The 25,419-nt window shown below is 47.4% G+C and overlaps 2 protein-coding genes across 6 annotated transcripts in view; both read right to left on the bottom strand.

The window, feature by feature from the left end:
• CSRNP2 (cysteine and serine rich nuclear protein 2) overlaps positions 1–2,886 on the bottom strand; it is a 29,525-nt gene extending 26,639 nt beyond the window's left edge. For all 3 annotated transcript variants that reach the window (XR_003999398.1, XR_003999397.1, XM_030554576.1), the window contains exon 1: positions 2,806–2,886. The gene's annotated coding sequence lies outside the window, so the exon portion shown is untranslated. The remainder of the gene's footprint in view (positions 1–2,805) is intronic.
• Positions 2,887–7,534: 4,648 nt separating this feature from the next.
• The window catches only part of TFCP2 (transcription factor CP2), a 42,085-nt gene continuing 24,200 nt past the window's right edge, over positions 7,535–25,419 (bottom strand). The window contains exons 5-15 of one of the 3 annotated variants that reach the window (XM_030554573.1): positions 24,811–24,917; positions 23,855–24,007; positions 19,751–19,861; positions 18,848–18,936; positions 18,003–18,081; positions 16,716–16,809; positions 16,437–16,527; positions 13,202–13,305; positions 11,959–12,101; positions 10,250–10,301; positions 7,535–10,060 (exon numbers count right to left, since the gene is read on the bottom strand). In XM_030554573.1, coding sequence (XP_030410433.1) covers positions 10,023–10,060; positions 10,250–10,301; positions 11,959–12,101; positions 13,202–13,305; positions 16,437–16,527; positions 16,716–16,809; positions 18,003–18,081; positions 18,848–18,936; positions 19,751–19,861; positions 23,855–24,007; positions 24,811–24,917 — 1,061 coding nt within the window. In that variant the 3' untranslated portion in view covers positions 7,535–10,022. The other 2 variants (XM_030554574.1, XM_030554575.1) reach the window with 2 other exon arrangements.

Below are 25,419 nucleotides of genomic sequence, written 5' to 3'. Positions count from 1 at the left end.
CAGCTCTCCAAGGCACAATACTGAACACAACAAACACCATGAAATGATTGTAATGCCAGAGAAGAAATAGCAACCACAAAGAATCTAACCCCATGCGACCATTCCTCCTAAAGGCAAGTAAAGCACCCCACCCCTTTTACAAGGGCATGCATTCTAATAAGCCTGTGGAATGTATTTGATAGACACATGGTATAGCGATTTGCACTAGGTTTGATTGAGGGAATCGCTTCTGAAGTACAATCAATCATCAACTTCTATTTAACTGGCTAGGGCTAGAACAGAGGGTGTATGGTAACCATTTCAAGAGGGGCTGGGGGATATGGAGCTCTCTGCAGGTTCCAGAAGTTGAAAGTATCAAACTAGAGGCTTGTAACAAGAACATGAATAATCATTAAGATTCCCATCACCATCTGATTGGATGCATATCCAAGAGTTTCACCTTTGAAGTATAGTGAGAGCACAGAGAACCCAGTCAAGACCTCAGATGGCTTCTACACAGTGTCCTCAAAAACCCATGTCAACAAGCCACAGAAAATAGGTTAATTACACACCAGATTAGAGACTTGCCACTGTGATGGGACAATCCCTAAGACAATGCACAAAGTGACAGCTTCCCAGTAAATGTCAAGAGTTCAGCAGTTATTGCCCAAGCTGTTTACAAACCAGTCAGGATTTCCCACTGGGTTCAGCTATCATCCTCTGTCAGCCATTCAGATTTGTGACTATTTTATTTCACAACAAACCATGCTCCAACTCTATTAGGGCTGACATGCCAGAGATCAGGTCTCAGTCTGTCCATTAAAACAACAGGTTCTGGAAGTACAAGATTCACACCAGATCATGGAAGATACAGACTCTCCATTCTCTACCAATGATAGCAATGGTGAAAGTTATAGCACACTCAAGGCACAGATTTATTTATATTCACCACTGTATCAGCAATAGAATGTGCCCCATCTACACTACAGCTTACATGGTTGCTACCACCAGAGGTAAATATAACCTGAATTTTCCTATTGTAGATGCACCTTAAGATAATATTTTTCACAAATGCTATGGCTAGACATACCTTTTAAAACTCTTATAGAACCTCCTCGGCACAGCTAAGCTCATCTGCAAAAGGTGCAACCCCAATACATGCTGATGCTCATAGAGGCCCGTTTAAGATGAGGATCAGGCTTTTAAGGCTTGATCAGCTCCAAGTCACCCATAGCGACTTGATGGGCATCAAGGTCATGTTCCAAAAACTTTGATATTAGGGTTACTGCTGGATAACAATAGGGAAATCCATACTCATCCATGACCTTCTTCCAGGCCAAGCTTCAAACAGGACAGGCATAAGGTCACAGAGTCAAACTGCACTAACTCTGCTGGGCTTTACTGATGTTTTCCTCGCCTGGTTTAAAAGGGAAAGATTTCACACTCAAACCAAGGTGGAAAGAGAAGCATCAAGCTGAGGGGGCAGCTTGCCCCGATAGTGTCAGTGAGAAGGAAAGGGGGGGGCACATGGAGGTTACTATGGCTCTGCAAGACTCCAACAGGGCCAGCTCTATCCCCTCTGTGACCTTAGCTCCTGCTATAAATGGGGGTGGGGGTGGGGGTGGGGGAGGGGAGCATGCCAGTGGCATACTGACCCCTTGGCCTGGATGCCTGTGAGGAAACATGCTTTCCAGCACCTCCAACAAGAGAACGGGTCCAGTCACATCGCCAAGAGCCCGTTCCCAGCATGTAGCACTGGGATGCTTTAATACCCTCAACCTTCTGCCCTGAGTGGGGGGGGAAGTCTCAACCTTCCATCCATCCTGCCCCCTCCCCCACAAAAAAACCACAATGTCTCCTGTGACCCTGGGCCAGGGAAGGATCCACAATGACCCCTACAGCTCATCCCTCCCAGCTCCCAACTCAAGGAGTATAACCCAGATGTTCTCCCCCCAAAAGCCCCACACTGCAACCCTCAGCACAACACTCCATCCAAGGGGGAGGCGCTGCCCCACATTCCCCCCCCCATGGTAATCCTATAAGATTAAGTCCCCCCCATTAACATTCAGGGGTGAAGGGGATGGTCCACCTGCCCCCCCATTATGCAGCCACCGTACCAACACCCAAGGGAGCAGGGTCATCCCACCTATCCTCCAACACCACTTGATTGCCCCACCCAAGGGGGAGCAGATGCCGTTATCTGCCCTCCCCAATACCCCTTCCAACCACATATACCCCCCCCCACATGGGAAATGCTCCAATCCCCCCAGGGGACGTGAGGGACGAGCCCCCCCATGTTTGCCCCCCCCAAGAGATGCGAGGGGATGAGCCCCCACGTTTGCCCGCCCCAGGCGACGTGAGGGGACGAGCCCCCCCAATGACATGAGGGGAAAAGCCCCCCCCGATTTGTCCCCTCAGGAGACGTGAGGGAAAGAGCCCCCCCAATGACGTGAGGGGAAAAGCCCCCCCAGATTTGTCCCCTCAGGAGACGTGAGGGAAAGAGCCCCCCCAATGACGTGAGGGAAAGAGCCCCCCCATGTTTGTCCCCCCAGTGACATGAGGGGAAAAGGCCCCCCCCGATTTGTCCCCTCAGGAGACGTGAGGGAAAGAGCCCCCCCATGTTTGCCCCCCCAATGACGTGAGGGGAAAAGCCCCCCCATGTTTGCCCCCCCAGTGACGTGAGGGGAAAAGCCCCCCCATGTTTGCCCCCCCAGTGACGTGAGGGGGGAAGCCCCCCCCAGATTTGTCCCCTCCAACGAGAGGTGAAGTGGCCCCCATGCCCCCCCCTCCCGGGCGGGAAGGGGCGACTGCCCCCGCGTCACTCACCGGCTGCGGGTCCCTCCCCGCCGCTCCCTCCTCCCCGCCGAGCGGGCCGGGGCTGCAGGGCGAGGCCCGGGCTCCCGGGCGGTTCCGCGCCAGGGGGAGCGGGGGGGAGGGTCCGGCCGGGCGGCGCGGGGCGGAGGCGGCTCGGCGCTCTCGGGCTCTAACCAGACACACCCGCCCCGGCTGCGCTCCGCGATAACAATGGGGCTGCCGGCGCAGCGCCTCCCCTTATATAGCCAGGAGCACGTGACTTCTCCCCCGCCCGGGCGCGGGGCCGCTAGGGAAATAGAGTTCTGTCAGCCGGGCCTGCGCAATGGCCGCTGGGAAATGGAGTCCGGAAGGAGGGGCTTGCTGGGAGTTGTAGTCGATGGCCTAGCCCGCAAAGCGGCGGGTCCAGGTGGATACGGCTGGGAGACGGAAGCTGCCGCAGCTGCAAAGGAAAATCAGGCCCTGGGAAGAAGTATGGGAGGAAGACAGTTGTGCACCTGCTGGTTAAAAACCAAGCAGGCGTGCAGGAGATTGGGTGGAGAGATGCATGTTGTAGCAGAGCCACCACTGGTTTTTGCCTTCTGATGAAGCCTTTAGAGGAACAGAGTCAGGCTTTTCTCTAGCTGCTCCAGAGCTAGGAGCTTTTAAAATAAAATAAATAAGCAAAAGCAAGAAGCATAAGCTTTTTAAAAAGTAAACTGACATTCATAACATAGAACTGCCGCTTTAACATCACGTAGTGTGACAGCAACAGACAGCAGGTCATAGGGAGGAATAAGGTGAAGCTTTTGCTCTTCCACAAATTTAAGGTATCAAGAGTGCAGGCAACAAGGGAGGAATTTGGGCAAAAACCAACCCACCATTCACCACCCCTCCACACCCCAAAATCCACTCTCTGCTTTCTGTCCCTGAGTACCAATCTTCTGTGCAACACAGCTCTTTGCCTGCCTGCACCAAAAGTTTGCGTAGACAGCTGAAAGGAACAAGGCTAGGGTGCAAAATGAATTCCCTTTAGTGCAAAGGTTCTTAGCTTCGCTTTAATAAATATTACTCACTCTGCAATTACAAAGAGTACAAATGTTAAGTAATGTAATATCCTGGATCACCACTGGATGGGGTGTGTGCAATAAAGATGCATTGAGCAGAAGGGTCCTTGGAGCCTCTGTGCATTTGCAGTCATTGAGGTCTCCAGGATGGAACGATTCTCTCATTCTCCCCATACAGCGATCACCAAGTCTTACCGATCATTAAACACAATCTTTACAGTTTAAACCCCAAGGCAATCATGAACCAGTTACAAAAAGAAACAAGAATTGAGAAGCAACAGCTGGATTAGCTAGATCTAAGGAAGAGAAAGTTAAAATTCAAACAGCAACTCAAAACTTTTAAGTGTAAATTCCACAGTGATGATGGAATCAGCCCACCCATTGAAGAGTTCTAACAAGACCAGCAAAAATCTACTTAGAAAAATGGATAAGAGGGCCCTGTTAACAAATCCCCAGATCGGCACTTACACTAAAATAAGCCACCACCATATGTTATCAACAGAACTTCTGGTTGAATTGTTAGTAAGGGTAGTAATGGGATAAACACGTCTGCAGTGAAGAAGCCCAACTGCTGAGTTCTGGGTGTAAACAGCTCCAGATGGAAGAAATAAGGTGACCAGAAGTGTAATTACAGAGGAGTCTAGACAAGAGATTAGAAAGGCCAGAACCAGCAGGAATAAGCAAAAGCACCTTATTTTAGAAATAGTGAGCAGCTGCAGCCTGATGTAGGGGGTCAAAGGGCAACTCAGTCAAAAAGCAGTTGGAGAATCGAAGCCCCAGACTAGTTAAAATCAAGTAAGAAATCAGTTTATGAGTACAGAAAGCTTTCCAGCAGATTCTAATTCTCACATTAAATTCAGTTTCTTTTCAATCCACTATACAGTTTTATATGGCGCAAGTTTCAATTACTGGCCCTTCACTTAACATCTACTGTATTCTGTCACTGGGGATCCTGTTTCTAGCTCTGCTTGTTAAGTACACTAGGACTACTAATTCTCTTGTAAAAGTGCAGGCAGAAAGACAACATGCAGCACTGTTTTCCATCCAGTAGGAATCTGAGAGGTGCTGTATGAAAACTTTTCACAATATAACATGAAGTGCATTGGATGGACAGTGTCAAATTAGATAGGACCCAAAAGGCAAGCAAGAGCCCAGTTTTAATGAAGGAATTCTCTACACAGCCTGCCACCAGCTTTTTCCACATATTCAACAACTTTGTCACTTGCCTCGCTCAGCTGATGATGGGAATCATGGAATCATAGAATATCAGGGTTAGAAGGGACCTCAGGAGGTCATTTGGTTCAACCTCCTGCTCAAAGCAGGACCAATTCCCAACTAAATCATCCCAACCAAGGCTTTGTCAAGACTGACCTTAAAAACCTCTAAGGAAGGAGATTCCACCGCCTCCCTAAGTAACCCATTTCAGTGCTTCACCACTCTCCCAGTGAAAAAGTTTTTCCTAATATCCAACCTAAACCTTCCACACTGCAACTTGAAACCATTACTCCTTGTTCTGTCATCTGGTACCACTGAGAACAGTCTAGATCCATCCTCGTTGGAGCCCCTTTCAGGTAGTTGAAAGCAGCTATCAAATCTCCCCTCATTCTTCTCTTCTGCAGACTAAACAATCCCAGTTCCCTTTGCCTCTCCTCATAAGTAATGTGCTCCAGCCCCCTAATCATTTTTGTTGCCCTCCGGCAGATTCTCTTCAATTTTTCCACATCCTTCTTGTAGTGTACGGCCCAAAACTGGACACAGTACTCCAGATGAGGCCTCACCAATGTCGACTAGAGGGGAATGATCACGTCCCTTGATCTGCTGGCAGTGCCCCTACTTATACAGCCCAAAATGCTGTTAGCCTTCCTGGCAACAAGGGCACACTGTTGACTCCTATCAAGCTTCTTGCCCACTGTAACCCCTAGATGCTTTTCTGCAGAACTGCTGCCTAGCCATTCGGTCCCTTGTCTATAAAAATGAATGAGATTCTTCCATCCTAAGTGCAGGACTCTGCACTTGTCCTTGTTGAACCTCCTCAGGTTTCTTTTGGCCTGATCCTCTAATTTGTCTAGGTCCCTCTGTTTCCTATCCCTACCCTCCAGCATATCTACCACTCCTCTCAGTTTAGCATCATCTGAAAACTTGCTGAGAGTGCAGTCCATGCCATCCTCCAGATCATTAATGAAGATGTTGAACAAAACCAGCCCCAGGACTGACCCTTGGGACACTTGAAACCAGCTGCCAACTAGACATGGAGCCATTGATCACTACCCATTGAGCCCGATGATCTAACCAGCTTTCTATCTACCTTACTGACCATTCATCCAGCCCATACTACTTTAACTTGCCAGCAAGAATACTGTGGGAGACTATCAAAAACTTTGCTAAAGTCAAGGAATAAAGTCAAAGCTTTCCCCTCATCCACAGACCGAGTTGTTATCTCCTCATAGAAGACATTTCGGTTAGGCAGGCATGACTTGCCCTTGGTGAGTTCATGCTGATTGTTCCTGATCACTTTCCTCTCCTCTAAGTGCTTTAGAACTGATTCCTTGAGGACCTGCTCCATGATTTTTCCAGCGACTGAGGTGAGGCTGACCAGTCTGTAGTTCCCCGGATCCTCCTCCTCCCCTTTTTTAAAGATGGGAACTACATTAGCCTTTTTCCAGACATCCGGGACCTCCCCTGATGGCCATGTTTTAAAAAAATAATGGCCAATGGCTCTGCAGTCACATCCGCTAACTCCTTTAGCACCCTCAAATGCAGCACATCTGGCCCCATGGACTTGTGCTCATCCAGTTTTTGTAAATAGTCTCGAACCACTTCTTTCTCCACAAAGGGCTGGTCACCTCCTCCTCACACTGTGCTCCCAGGGCAGCAGTCTGGGAGCTGACCTTGTTCATGAAGACAGAGGCAAAAAAAAGCATTGAGTACATTAGCTTTTTCCACATCCTCTGTCACTAGATCGCCTCCCTCATTCAGTAAGGGGCTCATACTTTCCTTGACTTTCTTCTTGTTGCTAACATACCCGAAGAAACCCTTCTTGTTACGCTTAACATCTCTTGCTAGCTGCAACTCCAAGTGTGATTTGGCCTTCCTGATTTCACTCCTGCATGCCTGAGCAATAATTTTTATACTCCTCCCTGGTCATTTGTCCAATATTCCACTTCTTGTAAACTTTTTTGGTGTTTAAGATCAACAAGGATTTCACTGTAAAGCCAAGCTTGTCTCCTGCCATATTTACTGTTCTTTCTACACATTGGGATGTTTTTTTTCTGCAACCTCAATAAGGATTCTTTAAAATACAGCAGGCTCTCCTGGACTCCTTTCTCCCTTGTGTTATTCTCCCAAGGGATCCTGCCCACCAGTTCCTTGAGGGAGTCAAAGTCTGCTTTTCTGAAGTCCAGGGTCCCAAACAATTTTTGCTCTAAAAATCCAAATTTGGGTATCAATTCAAATGGAGTGTGTGTCTCCATTCAATTAGCTAATAATGAAGTCAAGTGATTTCCTTAGTGAAGCTGTTTAGGCAAAGAAGCAGTTGATCAAGAGGATTTCTATTTCCTCTTTATTGTATCTTTTATTTCCAGTACTGACCATTAAGTTTCAGGGGAAGGAGACGTGAACCTCTGGCTGTTTTGCCCTCTAACCCTTCTCTGAGGACTGTTTAACGAGCAGCTGTAGATCAAACAACACAGATGCACAAGTTTGTTTTCAAACAATGGATTCATTAAGAATCTGTACGCATCCAGAAACATGGATACAAAAAATGTTCAACAAGTCTGTCACTATTGTACATTTTCTATTACGCCTCTTGCATACTGAGAACCCGTTCCCCTTCCCTAGATTAAAATACAGGTATCTTCCCAATCTATCACGGATGTAGTACAATAGATACAAAATAATAGCACCTCTGTATGCAGGGTTCATAGTCCCGTCAATTCATCAGTAGCGCACACTGTTCTTCAGCAAGGAAAGCAGGTGAATTGCTCCAGCTTTTTCTAAGGCTTTTCCTTGGCATCTTCAGCCCCATCGATTGAAGTGGCCGAGGCCTCCACATTTATTAGACAAAGATCCATGACAGAACAAAGAGCCACGGCAATTTCAGAGTGTTTATATTTAAAGTTCAAGATTCAAATGTGACGACTTATGACACAAGCCATCAAAAAGCCAGGTAGAGGAACAATGCAGGTTGCTGCCCACAAATCAGGCCATGATACAAAGGGGCTTTCAGAGTCTTTTTAAGCAAAACCCAGGATAAAACAACTGCTTAGGCACTGAAGTGAATTCAGCCCTGGGTGACAAAACCAGATAGAAGAGACTGTCCCGAAGTCCTCTATTTATCCCCAGAACAGACACAAAACAGCAAGCAGCATAGCATGTTCGCACATTGTCCTGCAAAACATTACTCACCATCAACTCAGTCAGTTCTTCGTCAACAATGATGCCAATGATATGGCACTGACCGGTCTTTGCTAGGGAACTGGGGGACTGGGGGTGCGGGTGGGAGAGAACTTCCAGCACCTTTCATGCAGGGGCTACCACGCAGCCATCAAATGGCCAACAACTCTTGCGCCATCGCTGAGTTGTTTCATTATTTCAAATCCAGTCAAGAGGTGAAAGGCTCTCAGATGCATCACTAAATAGCATCTACAGAAGCCATCATTGTCAGAGGGAAGGGGGGATTGGAACAGATACATAATGGTTGCCCTCTTTAGGGCTTTCCAATGAACTGGAGGCAGAGGGGAGTTCAGACAGGTCTTCTTAGGGTTATAAGAGGAGCAGTCAGTATCCTACCAGCTGTTTAGAACTATGGAGATATGGATTGTCAGACTGTTGCATACGCAGCCTTACTCCCCGCCCCTGCTGGGCCTTTCCTGGTCCAACTCAGAACCTGGCATTTCCTGCCTTGTGTTGGTTAATGTCACAAGCTAATCATCTGAACACATCTGCTTTGTATTATGTTTCTTGTAAAAATATTTCATGTATGTTTATAAAAACCATCTGTTTATCCAAGAACCTGACATTCTGGGCAAATATAAATTCAGGCCTCATTTTATTATAAGATGCTTTTTATTTAGAACATCTTCTTTTAAGCTATAATAGGTGCTCTCACAAAGAGGGGACATGTGCTAAGGCATCTGTTTTAGAAAGCAGATTTATTTATTTATTTCACACCCAAGAGACCCAACAGCTGCTGTCCTGGAAATCTGTATGTAGGCCCTTTTGTTGCCATGGCGTTTTCAGTAGCTTTAAGCACAGCCTGCAGGCTCTTGCTATGTAAATCTTTTTCAGTGCTCGTCCCATACTGTTCCAGCTCCAAAAGTGAGTTTCAGGCCAATGAGACATAAAAATCAACATACCAATAAAATGTCACCCAAGTTTACAATGAAGGTACAGCAGAAGTTTATCACTTCCCCTCCACCCCAAAGATCAAGAATTTCAGTTCCTTTGAGAGTAAAGCCACGTTTGTCCATATAGACAGTGATCTTATAAATCCATGAGACTGGAGTTAGTTCCTGACAGTCTTGACACTGACATGGAGGACAGAACTACAATCAATCCCTTTCACACACACGCACACACACGCAGGAACTAAATCAACAAGGACTGGGAGAATGAGAATAACGCCTTTACAATGCAGCTGTCCAATGTCAAAGAGAAGCTTAAAAAATAGTGCTTCCCCCCCCTACAGTTCCCTCAGTGCAGTTAGAAGGTTATTTGGGGGGGGAGCAGGGTGTTTGAGAGGTCGCTGTGTATGCCAGAGAGGTTGCTGGGTTGAGTTATTAGAATAGATGTTGACTTGCGAGTCTCCAGCACAATCACAGGAGCCAACCTCTCTCAAAATGTAACACACTTATCAAACCCATACGCAGGTCCCAAGACACAAAGGCAAGTTTCTATCAATAGCTAAGGACAACACAACCTGGCAGTTTAGCCTCACATCTGCAACTACTTTCATTTTAAACTCCAGAGGTTAAGCAGTGTGCTATCATCATCAGCAGGCTGCGTGCCAGAAGAGCTACAGGGGGGCGGGGTCACCTGCCAGAAGATACAGCGCAGTAACAAAAATCAGGATCTTTCCAGAAGCCTCCCATGAATTTCTGATCTCTGCTTGCATCCTTGTGCAGTAGGCGATGGGTCTTTGTGTGTGATGAGAAGTGGCTACGGGCTCTCTCCTAATCCAGTTCCCTCTTATTTTAAGATGATGTGGTAGCTATCGTTGGTTTCAGCTGCAAAGAAAGCAGAGCAGCGTCAGACATCTCCAACCACAAGGAAAGCAGCTTTCAATTTCAATTCAACATGCCTCTTTCTATAGAAGAGTTCTCAAGATTGCCAAACAAGTGGTTGGGGGGAAGGAAAACTAAGAGGAGGGGGAGCACCCACTGTTTTATAAAGGCATATTGAATGAATTCAGTTACCTTTCATTGTGTCCAGAACAAAACACGATTCATCTTGGAAATTCTGTATCATCTGAAAGAAGGCATGAGATCAGTTGAGTCCATTACGGAGTGTTCAAGTTTAGGACCGAGGCTCAATTTCTTTTATGTATAAGTCATTCAATGGTGGGGTTTGGCACGGCCCCTTGAAAGGGCTGGAAGCTATTCAGCCACTACTGTGCTTTGGGATGTATAGAATGCATTACCTGGAATAATTATCCCTCACATCGAGAGAAGGAGAGAAATACAGCAGAACCAAACCAGTCAATCAAACAAACGAACAGATTTTAGAACTCCTGCCTCAGATATTGAAGTCCCTTCCCAAATCGTCAGAGAGAATATATACATGCATTCTTAAGGATGGCTGATCCCTTAAGAAAAAAGATAGGTCCCCCATCTTAACTTGCCTCCCCAGCTGTGGAAAAAGCCTAAGGAACTGCAGCCAGCACTCTCACTAGAGCTCCCTTCCCTCCCCAGGGACCAGCAGTGCCTCACCAAGTCCCATGTCCCACTGTCCACACCTGAGGAGGTGAGAAAAGCTGGTCGCATCTCCCCTTAAGGGGCTGGCCACCCTGTGACAGTCTGGTTATAATTGTTAGTGGCAATTTTGTTACCTGCTGGACAGGCAGCGTTTGCTCACGACATTTGCATTTATTTTTAGAGTCAAGGCAGCAGCTCTGTTTCCTGATGCACAGCCCTGAAGTCAAGTCCCACTAGCCAGCATAGAGGCTATTAGTAAAAGCTTTGTTTGCCTTTCTGGAGACCTCTCTGCAACCTTTATGGCAGGAGTCGCAGCACCTACCCCACTGGTTTGTGCCACTATTAGCTGAGTGGGCTGAGCAGGCAGCAAGCCCAGCTGGGAGGCTGGACTTCTCACTTCCCTTCTAAAGCAGACTTGCCGCTGGCCACACACATGCTGCAGCTAACTTCCCCTCCTAGCAGTTCGGTTGCACTGGACAGTGAGGGTTATATGGATCCCACAGGAGTTAGAGAGACCTAGGAGATCATCCAGGTCTTTGCCCATAGACAGGACGGGCCAGGTATTAGGTGGATCTTTCACTGTGGGCCTGGTTTTTGTTTATACCAAGGCTCCTTCCCAGCTCTATAGCAACGTTAAGGTGCCCAACTTTAAGGCTCTTTTATATTGCAAGAGTGGTATATAAGGGGTTTTATTTACACTAAGACTCAGGCCCCCTGCATACAAAGCAATCTGGGAAACTCACTCTAAATGAGTAATTCCAACTTTCCCTTTAAAACAGGTAACATTGGGTGGATCAGATCTTAAGTGCCATGGCCTAAGCACAGAACTGGGAGCCTGGATTCCCTCCAGGGCCTTATTTTGGCCCTGACACCAATTCTGTGGCCTTGGGCACAGTTTTGGCATCTGTAAAATGGGGATAAGTGGGGTGGTGGTTCAGGATTAATGCTTTGAAATGAAGGAACGCAAGTAGCATGACAGGTGAAAGCACAAATGCAATTGTAAAATCTAGACCATTGGGCTCTGCAGACAGGTACGCAGAGCCCCTAAGCTGTTTACCTGGAAAGGGCCAATATTCAAACCATTCCTGTCTATCTGGAATCCTTAGCACGTTTCCCCATGTCACAGATCACAGAACCAGACCAGGCTGGCAACAGACTGAAAGTAGTTGAGCCACCATGACTCGAAGATCCCTCCAGGCTAAGTGCCTTACCTCATCGCTGATCAGCACATGTATTCCTGTAGGGCCTTGTTTGTAGATATGGCTGATCTGTCTAGAGGAAATACTGAAGAGCTGGGCTATTTTTTCTGTCAGTTCCACTGCTGTCAGCTCTTCCAGATAGATAGCGTGATATACTGCAACAGGGACAAGGGCAGTTACAATTAGCTTCCAAAGCATCTATTGCGACCGTGTCCGAGCTGCTTGAATACTGTAAATATTATGGCAGTGCTTAGGCACCCCCGTCATGCATCAGGGCCCCACTGCTATATGAACCCAATGGAATGACCCTGCCTACCGCAAAGAGTTCCCATCTCAGTAATGGTGGCCAAACGTGATTCTGCACCATTCCCGGCTATTTCCACCCAGACAAAAGAAAGCGAAGTGCAACTGACGAACCCCCTTGGAACACCAATGCCATCGCCTTGGAGGGGACATGGGGAAGCATGCGGGTTATGGAGTCGTAACAAGACGGAAGGACAGAGCCCACGGGCTTTGCAGTTTCCTCCCAGAATGCAGAAAGTGGATGTGCTGGCATCAAGCCGCTCCAGAAAAGTAGATAAGTCAGTGTGTCCGGGCCATGCTTGATTCTCACATAAGCTATAATTTATCAGCCCAGTGCAGGCACCGTGCCAACCATGAGATGCCGCAGCCACAGTTTCGATTGGGGAGGAGAAAACCAGCAGGCTGGAATGATGGCAGGTCAATACAGAGCCCTCCTTCCAACCCCACTCAACCTTCCCCCCAAATGCTGGCTGTGTGGGGGAACCAACGGCCCTACTGCCTTCATGCTGATGCTGGGTTATCCTCAGGGAAGACTTCCACTTTCTGGCAGCAAAAAAGCAAGAACGATAGGGACTAGGATAAGAAAGGGCAGCCAAAAATGGAGGCAAGGTTGCATAAAATTCCTCTATGGTAATGATTAGAGGCACCAGCTGAGACTGAAGTCCCGTTTTACTGGGCACTGTACACATATTGAGAGAATATCAAGCCCTAAAGAGCTTAAAATAGACAGAAATAGTGTCAGCAGGGAAGTGACTTGCCCAGAGTCGAAGAGCCAGGATTAGAACTCAGATCATTGGAGTCCCTGTCTAGTTCTCTATCCGCTGGATCATGTTGCTTCTCCTCTGAGAGAACTGGTATCCTACATGCTGCTTCTGTAGAGATCCCACAGCACTAAGCCGTAACTGCAGCACGTGAGGGAAGAAAGCACATCACCCCTTCCGGAAACTCTTACCAAAGAAAGTACTGTTTGCCGACTCCCCATCCTCATGCTTCTGCTGGTCCCTCAGCTGCTGAGGCTCCTGGCACACGTAGATGGTCAGCCTTGGCCGTACCATCCTGCGGGAGGGAGGGCGGGACAGGTGAATACCACTGAGTTTACCCATGAGCATGTTTCCAGTTTCCCTGATGCTCAGGTCCCACGCTCCACTTTTCAGGCTCCTTGATGCAGAAGACCAGCCACACAGGCCTGTCTTCAGGCAGAAATAAGAAGGAGATCACAGCAAGTTTTGTTTCATGGAGACAACACAAAAAAAAGGAGGGGGTGTGGGGGGAGGAATCAGGCAGCATTCAGACTCCTGGCCAATTAAGGGCCGTGAGGACTGGCTGCCAAGTGTCCCATTCAACCCTCTTAAGTGGGATTAATAGCAGCTGGGAGTGGATGGGTTGGGGTTTAAAGCAGGGAGACTCTAGGCTGCGGCAAGAGCAGTGGATAACACTGGAATAGGAAACAGATGAAGCTTGTCACTAAAATATCTGAATTGAGTCAGCTAGGAGGTCACGAATGTCTGCTTCCCCACCCCCATGCCAAGCTGTGACGTTTCAGTGCTATCTCACCAGTCATCCGACTTGGTACATTAACTCCCTGGAATGCTCACACTAGCACCACCTCTTTCCGTTCCTTATCAGAAATCCACACTCTCCCAAAACACACCCCGACATTAGTACACCACCCGTGGCTCTATGCTTCTCTGCCTGGTTGCAATTGCTGCAACAGTTTCTCCACTAGCTGATCCTCCATCTCTGGCACGGGGTGACTGGAACTGCAAGCTAGTCCCAGAGGCTTCACATGGAGATGCAAGGAAAGCTCCCTAATGGAGGAGCTTGCCCACAAGAGACGTTTCTTTCTACCCCCGTCACCTGAGGCCAGATTTTGTGACTGTCCAGCACTAATGATCCGGTCCAGATTTTCAAGAGAGCTCAGCTCTTATTCATGCACTTCAACAAAGATCTGGATTCTCAGAATTGCTCAGCACCCAACATGCAGAGCTCCTGAAAATCTGGATCCTTATTGGCTGGACTTATGTCCTAAAAATATGACAAAAGTGTTTCAAGTTGATGTAACTTACATCGCTCAGGGCTGTGAAAGACACACCCCCGAGCCACACGTTACATCGATCTAAGCACTGTCCACGCCAGCACTATGTCGGCGGGAGATGCTGTCCTGCTGATATAGCTTCCGCCTTTCATGGAGGTGGAGTAATTATGCCAAAAGGAGTGCGGTCTCCTGTCAGCCTAGTGTGTCTCCACCAGATGTGCTACAGTGGCACAGCTGCGCTGATGCAGCGCAGCAGGGCCGCCCAGAGGGGCGGGGCAAGTGGGGCAATTTGCCCCAGGCCCCACAGGGCCCCCCACAAGAATATAGTATTGCAACTTTTTTTTATGGAAGGGGCCCCCAAAATTGCTTTGCCACAGGCCCCCTCAATCCTCTGGGCAGACCCATAGCCAGTAGTATAGATATGCCCTTAGAAGCATCTAATCCTCTTCTGAACCCTGCTACACTCTTGCCCTCGACGGCGTTCTGTGGCAGAGTTTTCCAGGAGTTAATTTTCCAAAACGTATAACTATTTTCATTTAGCGATTATGCATTTGTTGCTCTGCAATGTCACTCAATGCCCTCAAGTTTTTGTGTTACAAGGAGGGATAAACAGAAGCATCCAGTTCAGCTTCTTTACCCCGTATGTTTTACCCACCCCGCGTCCCCTTGTCGTCCTCTCTTCACAAAATCCAACCTTTCCTCACCTGGAAGTGACCCTTTTAAATCATTTTCATTGTGTCTCTAGACCCCTTCTATTTTTGTTCTATCCGTGGCAGACAGCTTAATGATACCCCCTGTTGTTTTTTCCTTGTTTTTCCAGTGGTTTTCATGCAGAGGGTGTGGGACTCAGTTTCCCTGGATGTTATTGGCTTAACAAGGTGAGGGGAGAGAGTTTGTTGTTACAGAGGACCGGAGAAGGAACCTGGGACCCCAGCCAATGGCCTGGAGGATGGATACCTCAGCGACTGGTGACCTGCTGACCCAGAGGCCCAGCTCAGGAGTCGCAGACGGTTCTGGCCAGTGGGAGGACAATGGGCTGTAAAGAGAGGACCTCGATGAGAGGACTCTGGTGATCTAACCAGCAGTTCCAGCCAGAGGGGCCAGAGGATAGAAGAGGGGAGACGAGGCCCACGCGACCCTGTTTACCTGGAGAGAAGACAATGGACAGAGGCAGGGCTTGGGGCCGATGATATCAGATGCCCAGCTGGGAAGCAAGGCTCTGGGCTGGGGATAGGGGGCAAGCAGAGCCCACTTGGAGGTGCTGTGCTGAGGGAGGCCAGGCCTGAGGCCCTGAGAGTTTTCTGTGCTGTGTTCAACGCTCAATAACCCCTCCTGTTTTATGCTGGCTCAGAGTCCTGCCAGTCTAGAGAACAGGGTTGCATCAACCTCTTTGGGGGGTGGAGGCCCCAGGGGTCCAAAGTGAGAGTGGACTCCCTGAGGGGGCCCACGGCGAGGAACAGGTGTGCTAAAGCTCAGAGAGGTGCAGCTCCAGGATGTGGAGGGACCTAATCTCGAGAGAGAGTGGACCTCCGAGAAGGGATGTCTCACTGAAAGGGGCAACCCCCCACGGACCGCACGGGGCCAAGAGCAGGCACGATCTGTGAGTCTGCAATATAAGGTCAGATCCTGAAGAACGATTTTGCTTTTAACTGTGCTAGGCTTTTCAACAAATCCACGGAATCCCTGGCTTTTTTCCTGCAGTTTTTGGAATAAGCTTAGCCTTGACATTTCTGACCTGTCACAACATTTTTCTGTCATGTCACAGAAGTCCTCCTTTGTCGTGGGTTTACGGAGGCACTAGGCATCACGGCAGCAGTGCACTGAGGAGCCAGACGCCCAGTCTACACTGAAGCTTTGTTGAATTAGTACATCAGTCAGGGGTGTGATGAGGTAGGATTTGTGACCAACATAGCTACGCTGGCAAGAGCCCTAATGCAGATGCAATTATATTGGTAAAAGAGTCCGTTTGCCGGGAGAAACTGCATCTCCACTATCATTGGCTTCCACTAAAACTATAATTATACCAGCAACCTTTTCCAGGGTAGATATGGCCCAGAACTACAAGAGTGATAGAGAGGCAGAGATCCCATGGACATTGCTCTGTGGGGCATAAAAATCAACACTCATTCTCAGCTTTTACAAGTATACACACCGTCCCTTTAACGCATTGAAGAGCCTGATGCCATCTGCAGGGCCACAGATCTGGATAACATCTTCCCTGGTTAGCTTCAGTAAGTCTGCACCTGGAATTTAAAACAACAAGGAGCCAATAGATCACCAGTGGGGAAAAGAGTAGGAATGGTGCATGTAAAGAAGATGGAGGTAAGTGTCATACAGCGCATCACAGCAGAGTTTGCACAGACTACAGTACTGCCAGCGATCAATACCTCCTCAGGCAAGAAGCGAGCAGAGATGGGCTTTCATCACCAACCTGAGAAGTTTGTGAAGAGCCGGGAGAACGTGGAGAAGCGGTTTCGATGCAGCCATTGCTGGGCTTCCTGAGGCGTCGTCGTTGGCAGGAGGTTCTGTGGCACAGGAACAAAATGGTTACTTTTCCTTAGACTAGGTAACAACACAAGCCACTTGCATTAAAACATTAGCACAGGTCAGCTAGATTACTACTGTAATATGGTAACGCCTAGGACCCCAAAGGCATGAATCTGGGCCCTGTACAAACATAGAATGAAGATGGTCCTTATCCCAGAGAGCTTACAATTTCAGTATAACACTAGAGACAGCAGGTGAAATACAGACAGACAGGGTGTGGGGGGCGGGAAGGGCGGAAGAAGGCAGAAGCACAACAATGAGATAATGCTGGTCAGCACAGTAGAGCAGAGGTCACAGAATGCCAGCTGCTCAACCCGTCAAAGTTTTTGTATGGCTTCATTGAGAGGGTTTTCACTCTAGGACCTCTCTCACCAAGTAGGAGCCATTGAGGCAGAAGTTATGGGCTTAATTCAGAAGTTACTTAGGGTACGTCTTCCCTACCCGCTGGATTGGCGGGCAGCGATTGATTCAGCGGGGGTTGATTTATCGCATCTAGTCTAGACGCAGTAAATCAATCCCCGAGCGCTCTCCCATTGACTCCTGTACTCCAGCACCGTGAGAAGTGCAGACAGAGTCAACAAGGGAGCGGCAGCAGTCGACTCACTGCGGTGAAGACACCATGGTAAACCAATCTAAGTATGTCAACTTCAGCTACGTTATTCATGTAGATGAAGTTGCGTAATTTAGATAGCTATTTCCTCCCCTCTCAGTGTAGACCAGGGGTTAGTGAACTTCTTTGGCCTGTGTAATAGAGGTGGTCAGACTGGATGATAATGGCCCCTTCTGGCATTAAAATGGTCTATGACATTTATTCTCAAAGGAAGCCTGTCCAGCCCAGAGACAGAGGACTTGTCTACATGGGGAATTATTCTGGAATAGCTATTCCTGATTAACATCACATGTGGATGCTCTTATTCTGGAATCAGAGTGTTTTATTTATCTGAAAGTGGATTAAATCCATTTGGAATAAGGGTGTCCACAGATGGAGTTAACCAGGAATAGTTAAACCACTTTAAAGTCATACCCTACCTTATTCCGGATTAACTTTCATGTGTAGACAAGCCCAGAGACCCCATACTGCAGCATACCAGCAAGCTCCTGAACATAGACACCTAGAAACCCACAAACTTCCAACAGTAAATTTAGAAAATAGGATTAACACCATCCTTACCACAAGCATAAGATTTGAGGTGGGACTTACATCTGTGATCGGAGGAGGTGGCTCGGGTTGGTGGTTTGGAGAGCCATTTCTAGATTTTGAAAAAGAAAAAAAAAAAAGCAAAAACCATAAACACCATGGTTGGAATCTGCTCTTCCCCACCTCCCAGTCTGATGCCTCTAAAATACACTTACAAAAAGGTGTCACATATGCTATTGTGAATCATGATACACAATGACCAGCACACAGTGTTTCTAGGAATTGGGTTCAGAAACCCATAGGCATGGCTGGTTGCAAGTAGCAATGCGACCATTTCAATATAATTGCCAGGGATATGAAATACCCTACAGAACAACAAACAGCACTATGTGAGCGGATTGATATGCCAGGGAAAGGCTGGTGGCTGAACACAGACAGAACAGCTACACAAATGCACATTCAGTTCTCTTTTCAGGGGCAAAGTTTGCTGTACATGTTGGCGATCAAAATAAGCAACCGTCTAGATCTCCAGAAGCTGCCATTTTTGCTGCCATTAGCGCTTTTTAAATAGGATGCTCTAGCTGCTGATTCTAAAATGTTAGGAAATCATTTAGGGTAAGGTCACCAGACAATTCAAATGTTTCCATCCTTCAGGGAAGTCAGAAGAGGATGACAGCCAGCCAAGGGATAGCTCAGTGGTTTGAGCGTTGGCCTGCAAAACCCACGGTTGTGAGTTCAATCCTTGAGGATTGGGGCAAAAATCTGTCTGGGGATTGGTCCTACTTTGCGCAGGGGGTTGGACTAGATACCTCCTGAGGTCCCTTCCAACCCTAATATTCTATTCTATGATTCAAGTTGTTCTTACTGCCCACACTTACCCCTCACCAATGGAAAAGCTGCTGTGGGAGCTGTTAAAGCCAGGAGAAGGTGCATTGTTGACATAAGTGATCTCTGGCCATGGAGAACACTAGAAATGAAAGGCCCATTGTGAGATACCTAGGAAAGTCACAGTATTGTTTTCGACTTTTACAAACTGGTTTCTCTAGATTTAGCTTTAAGCTGGCTTCTATGAACTAGGGCAAAATTGTTACCTGCTGCATTTAATGTAGACTAGAGTAAACCTGCTTTTGCAGAAAACTGCTAAAGCACTAGTTTACTGCTGCATTACAATTTACAGGGGTAGTACAGACCCTGTGAAACACTGGACTGTCTTCAAATTATAATATTCAAAACAGTGGATTGGAGTCACATCTCCTGGGCATTTTGTGTGTTTGCTTAATATCCTCCCACTGTGCCAGCTGCAGAGCGTGCACACACATCAAGCAGCCCGTTACTGAATTTAGAAGTGGAGTACCACCCCAGAATTTACTCTAACCAGATCAAATGTTCAACAAACTGTTCTACTGAAGCACTTTCCAAGAGTCAGTTTAACATGGCGGTTCAAAGAATAGTATCAGAGGGGTAGTTGTGTTAGACTGGATCTGTAAAAAGAAACAATGAGTCCTGTGGCACCTTAAAGACTAACAGGTGTATTGGAGCATAAAGCTTTTGTGATACCCACTTCGGCAGGCACATGACCAAAGAATAAGACAGTTGCCTCTCATTGATAAGCTAAGAATTCTCACCCTATCTAGCTATTTATCACACCCACCGCTGAGCTTAACAGTTTAATGACCTTTCAATTAGGCCTGGAGGAGGTGGAATGACATTGTCACCTCCAACCAAGTTGATCTGCGAAGACACAGATTCCAGTAGCCAAATGCACCTCCAAGATGTCTTACCTCTGTGAGTATTGTGGTCTCATAGGAAGGCTGGTATTTCTCCTTCTCATGAGGAGTTCTCTTCTCCATTTTCTCTCTGTCCGTCTTCTGTTTTCGATCTGCTCCTTTGGGCTGGAAGTCCAACATTTTTGTTAGATCACACATGCCTGGCATCTTGGAAGGGAGTTAGCCAAATGCAGGAAGAGAGCTAGATTCACACTGGCTGCACAAAGAGACAGAAGGAGACTGGAACAGAATAGAAAAGCTGACAGAGCTGGGGAACCTTTTGAGTTACTGAGCTGGGGGGACAGATTCCAAACTGCTGCCTTAGGGGAAGGTAACCCGGTTGGCATGGGCAGAGAATAATGCTCTCCCTGTGACAGATCTTCATATTACGAGAAGTTCTCCCTACTAACCCAATCTGCCCTCCCCCAGGAAAAGATTTCAAAATATCTGAACTAGAAAGTGAAAAATCTTTCAGAAAGGAATTAGACACAGACCAGGATGCTATGCCACGCCAGTGAGCTCTAACAGGACAAGGCATGGGTGGGTGTGGCTGCAGATCTGTTCTGGTTTAACTCTGTTGCAGCATAAGGGAAAGAGCCCTGGATGGTGAATCAGACCGAGATTTTATTCCAAGCTCTGCCACTGGCCTGCTCGGTGACACTGGGCAAGTCACTTCACCGCCCTATACCTCAGTTTCCCCAGCTGTAAAATGGGATAATGGAACTGACCTCCTTTGTAAAATGCTCTAAAAGACTTGATGAAAAGCACGAGAGCTAGGGATTATGATTTAGGCCTTCACCTATTGCTTTAGGAGACTAGCAATTCCCCTTCTACCTTACTTCTGGAGAGATTTAAAGCTAGACTTGCAATTATTATAGGGAATAATTCTGTGCTGGCTCCTTAGCATAGACTGGCTGACAATGACCAGGGAAGGGAGATGGAGAATTGGGTTCTTCATGCTAACAATACTTTTTCCAAACACTTTGGTATTTCATAGGGGTGTTGGTATAAGCACAGAATCAGTAGTGAACTGAAAGGGTCACCAAGTTCTTTTGGCTACAAAGCTCTTCCCTGCAATATTTCACAGAGTGTTTCAGTTCCTCTCTTTTTCCACGTTTACTTTAATCCTTCAACTAACTCATTTTATTGCACCTCCTGCACTTTGTAAAATTCCTTGCTAGATTTTCATCTGTGTAATCAGGTCAGCAGTATGCACGCAAACCCCCCACACCCTTTCATAGCTCAGCGTAAGTTGTTAGACAACATAGCTCAAGCTGTGTGTAAATGAAGGCTGGAATTCCCGTTCAGGATTCTGAAGACACTGCCTTTGCATTTGGAGGTTCCTTAACGTGCTCCTCAGGGCTATGGTCCTCAGGCCGTTTCTGCATTAAAGAAATTTGCTCTGGCCCAACGACACCAATATAGTTGCATTGATGCAACCCCCTAATGTAGACAGGCTGCAAGAGTAAACTGCACAGGTGTAAACCCTGCAGCAGGTCTACACAAAGGGCAGGTCTACACTTAAAAGCACTTAAGATGCTCCTTTGCCAGTGGGAGAGCGTCTCCCGTCGGCAGAGTTAATCCACCTCCACGAGAGGCAGTAGCTATGTCCCGTCAACATAATGCTCTCTAGACCGGGGGTGGGGGTTGTATATTGCTATAAGTTTGTTGCTACCCCTGAGCGACATAGTTATACTGATATCAGTCTGTAGTGTAGACCTGGCCAGATGGTTTGCAATGATGTAATTACAACGGTACCACATTCCTTAATGCAGACATAGCATCAATGGAGTGCCATGCTTTCCCCCAGACTCCTCAAAACTGAGGATCTGAAATGCAAAGCTGGAGTTTCTTTCCTGCCCAAGTGTTAAGCCTGCAGAGCAGCTTCCCCTCCCTGGCTTAGAAACAGCGATGAGGGCAACGAGCCCTTTAAAGAGGACATCAGCTGCTTTGAAACAGAACTTGCATCCCTGCTCTGCCCCATATTTCAGTTTGGGTCTGTGTCAGGTGTCTCTGCGAAGGTTTGGGAAGATGACCCAAACTCCACACGGGGAAAAAGACCTGATAAAAGCCCTCACAAGCCACTTTCAAAACACAGCTGCACTGGACTTCTACTCCCACTATCCTATAATCGATATTACTCATGCGGGTAAGAATGTCTTGAGACTCTCCTGCAGTGAAAGGATTGCACACCAATTTACCCCAGGCACCGATGTTATCTTCAGCCCCAATAGTGCTTGTGCTACAGGTGCAGCGGCTGTATCTAGTGAGCAGATCAACCTGATTCCATGTAGTCAGGAATCCCTGCAAAGCTCTCAACCACTGGTGGAGTTCAAAAGAGTTTTCTGTGATCTCAGTCATCCATCAGCTCTTGAGAGGGAAGGGTTATTTACACTTCAAAATGGGAGCAGCTACTTCCACCAGGAACCCAAACAGAGCATATAAAGGTTGCTTGTAGGATAAACAGCAAGAAGTCCTGCTGCAGAGTAGCAGCTTTTCACGCAGGCAGTAAGAGTGGGTGCATCAAGTGCACGAAGATCATGAATCATTCTGACACTAGATAGGAGATGCCCCCAGACCTACCTACCAGCCAACCCTTCTGCAAAGGGTTTATGCCTCTGTTCTAACATGTGCCGGCTTGAAGCCTGGTAAGCAGGACTTTATTTCTGAATAGCTGAGTGGTTTTTCCTCTGGTTTCAAAGGGAATTTGGTATTTTTTGCATCTGTTACCATGTTTCCCGGTGTTAGAAAACAGAAGCTGTGCAGAAGTTCAGAGTCAACGGCTTTGCAATCCTGCTCTTGAGAGCGAGCTGGCCTATAGGCTGTCATATCACAGCTCAGGATGCTAGAGGTTACATTTACTCTATTTATTTGTACTAAAGTAGCATCCAGAAGACCCAATGGAGATCAGGGTCCCATTGTGCTGGGCATTGTACCATAGCATAGGCCATGTCTATATGACTAGTGCATGCCTGTGGTGAAGATGTGCTAAGCCGCTGGGAGAGACCTGTCCTGTCGGCATTAAAAAAACCCACCTCCGTGAGTGGCATAAGCTATATGCTTATGAGCTTCTCCCACTGACACAGCACTGTGCACACAAAAGCTTACTTTGGTGTAACGTATGTTGCTCAGGAGGCTGCAATATTCACACCGCTGAGAGACATACGTTTTGTCGACACAGGCTGTAGTGTAAACGTAGCCTAAGAAACAGTCCCTGCCTTGAAGAGCTCACAATCTAAAGAGACAAGACATAGTAGGAAAGACAAGCACAGAGAGAAGTGACTTACTTAAAGGCACACAGCAAGTTAGTGGCAGGGATGGGCCCAGAACCTCTGTTCTCCTGTCTTGGTGCAGCACCCTAGCCACTAGACCAAGCTATTCTGACAGTTCTCTGTGCAGGGCTCCCCTTTGGAGCTGGAGAGAAGCCAAGGAAGTTGTCCGGGGTTCTGCATTATTATGAGGGAGTGAAGATTCTCTAAGATGGTGTCACTTGTCCCAAACATCCTGGGGGTGCCATAGGTCATCTATTCCAGACCCATGCAGTTCTGCTGGCAAGCAGCCTTTCCTCTAGGGCTATCCCTAAGCTTTGATGTTTTACCTACTCCTCTTACCATTACCCACAAAAGCCAAGGACAGATCAGATCGTCACACTCAGGACTTATGTTGACATTAAACCTCTGATCCAATCCTTAACTCATATTACATGTACACATTTCACTCATGCCTGTGCTAACCCAGGGGCTAGAGGGGGACTAGATTTATGACTTTAAAAGAAAAAAAAAAAAAAAAGCACCTATCCCACAATAACTAGGTGTTAAACAGAGAAAACTGCCCAAGGCCAAGATATGGAGCCCTAGGAGAACACAGGCAAAGTCCACTTGGATGACATTACGTTACTCCCAGCCTATGAGTTTTGCTGCCTATATAAAAGTTATTTATAGGGTGCCAGTCATGACAGGCAAGGAGCTCCTTCTGTGGCGTACAAAGGCACAGTCCTGTCCCTGAAGTTCATTGAGGCAGCAGAGTCAGTTGGGGTCTGCTCCCCAATTGTGTCACATGGGGGACGTTTGTGTCTGGTTCGAGTTCTTTAGTAGGATGTGCCCACAGCGCACATGGTACCTTGAAGACTTTAATCTGGCAGCTGGCAGAATGCAAGTGCTCAGTGTACTCCCCATTCTCATTGTCTTTGAAGGTGTCGATCTGGACTCGGAAGGGCACTCCCTTTTCGCCACCATGTTTCCTCATGGTGAACTCCGTGCTGATACAGTGCACCTGAAAAGAGTCACCCAAGGAGGTGCATCATTAGTAGAGCTCTAATTTTGCAGAACAAGAACATGCCTGGTAAACATTCAAGGCAAAATATTCCCCATGAAGTCTCACACTCAGCTGGACGCATGTTCTTGGGCAGCATCCGTGAGATGCATGCACAGCAGGGCGGAGATGGAAATGCATCGGATAGCATGAATATTAAAGAGTTAAAGAGACACCAGCAGAAGTGTGTGGTGGGGAAGGGGGGGTAATTCACTTTCCGCCCACAAGATTTCCAACCTACTATTGCTACAAATGATGCCCCAAGATCATTAAAATTGAAAGCAGTTTGCAAACCCCACCCATGCTTTTTCCAGTTTATTCCTTCTAGGCCCAAAGGACCAGATTTTCAAAGATACTTAGGCATCCAGTGGGATTTTCAAAGTGACTAAGCAGGTTAGGCACTTGAGTCCTATCAATTTCAATAGGAATTAGGCAACGAGCTAGTTTATGTGCTTTCAAAAATCCTATTAGGTGCCCAAATACCCTTGACAAGTTGGCCCAAATGCACAGGTAATTTCAGTGTTTTACAGCTAGTCAGAGGCACTTCCTATTTCATACAGTAACAAGACAATGCCACCCTCATGCATTGCTCTAGGGGGAGCTCTTGTGCAGATCCTTCCCCAGCCCCTATAAAACCCAGCTGGCTGTTGTTTCTGAGTACTGACCCAGGAAAGAGCCCCTTTTCCCAGGACAGCTTCTCCCCTTCCCTGGGTTGCTGCAGAGGAGCAGCGGGAGCCGGATGTTCCCCACAACTCCTGTCTTACCTGGATGAACACTGAAGTCCTCTTTGAAGGATCCCAGAGAAACTCCACTGTATTTAGTTGCGTTGGATTTGCCCTGGGGTCAATTATACCCACAGACATAGGGATATCTGTGGAATCAGAAGACACACTTGGAGGGCAAGCACAAGGCAGAAAGTGGGGGAGGGATAGCTCAGTGGTTTGAACATTGGTCTGCTAAACCCAGGGTTGTGAGTTCAATCGTTGAGGAGGATGCTTAGAAATTTGGCACAAAAATCAGTACTTGGCCCAGCTAGTGAAGGCGGGGGCTGGATTCGATGACCCTTCAGGGTCCCTTCCAGTTCTATGAGATATAGCTATATCTCCATATATTTTATAAAGTGTTCCTGACCCTCTGGATATACGAGCACAGGTACAGTGACAGAGGCATCATCTCTATTTCACTTGCCCTGCAGCAACCAGAGCAGAGTGAATTTCTTGAGCAAGTTCAGTGTGCAAGAAATCAAGGGACCGAGGAGCTTGGCTAGAGGCCCATATAGTTCAGGCAGATGCTGTGGAATGTTCCCCACTTCCAGCCTCCAAGACTGCCAGGTAGTGGTGGCAAGGGAGACAGAGCAATATGGAGGCCACAGC

Source organism: Gopherus evgoodei, chromosome 3, assembly GCF_007399415.2.
Source record: "Gopherus evgoodei ecotype Sinaloan lineage chromosome 3, rGopEvg1_v1.p, whole genome shotgun sequence".
NCBI classification, from domain to species: Eukaryota; Metazoa; Chordata; order Testudines; family Testudinidae; genus Gopherus; species Gopherus evgoodei.
This window is presented reverse-complemented; position numbering and strand designations above follow the sequence as displayed.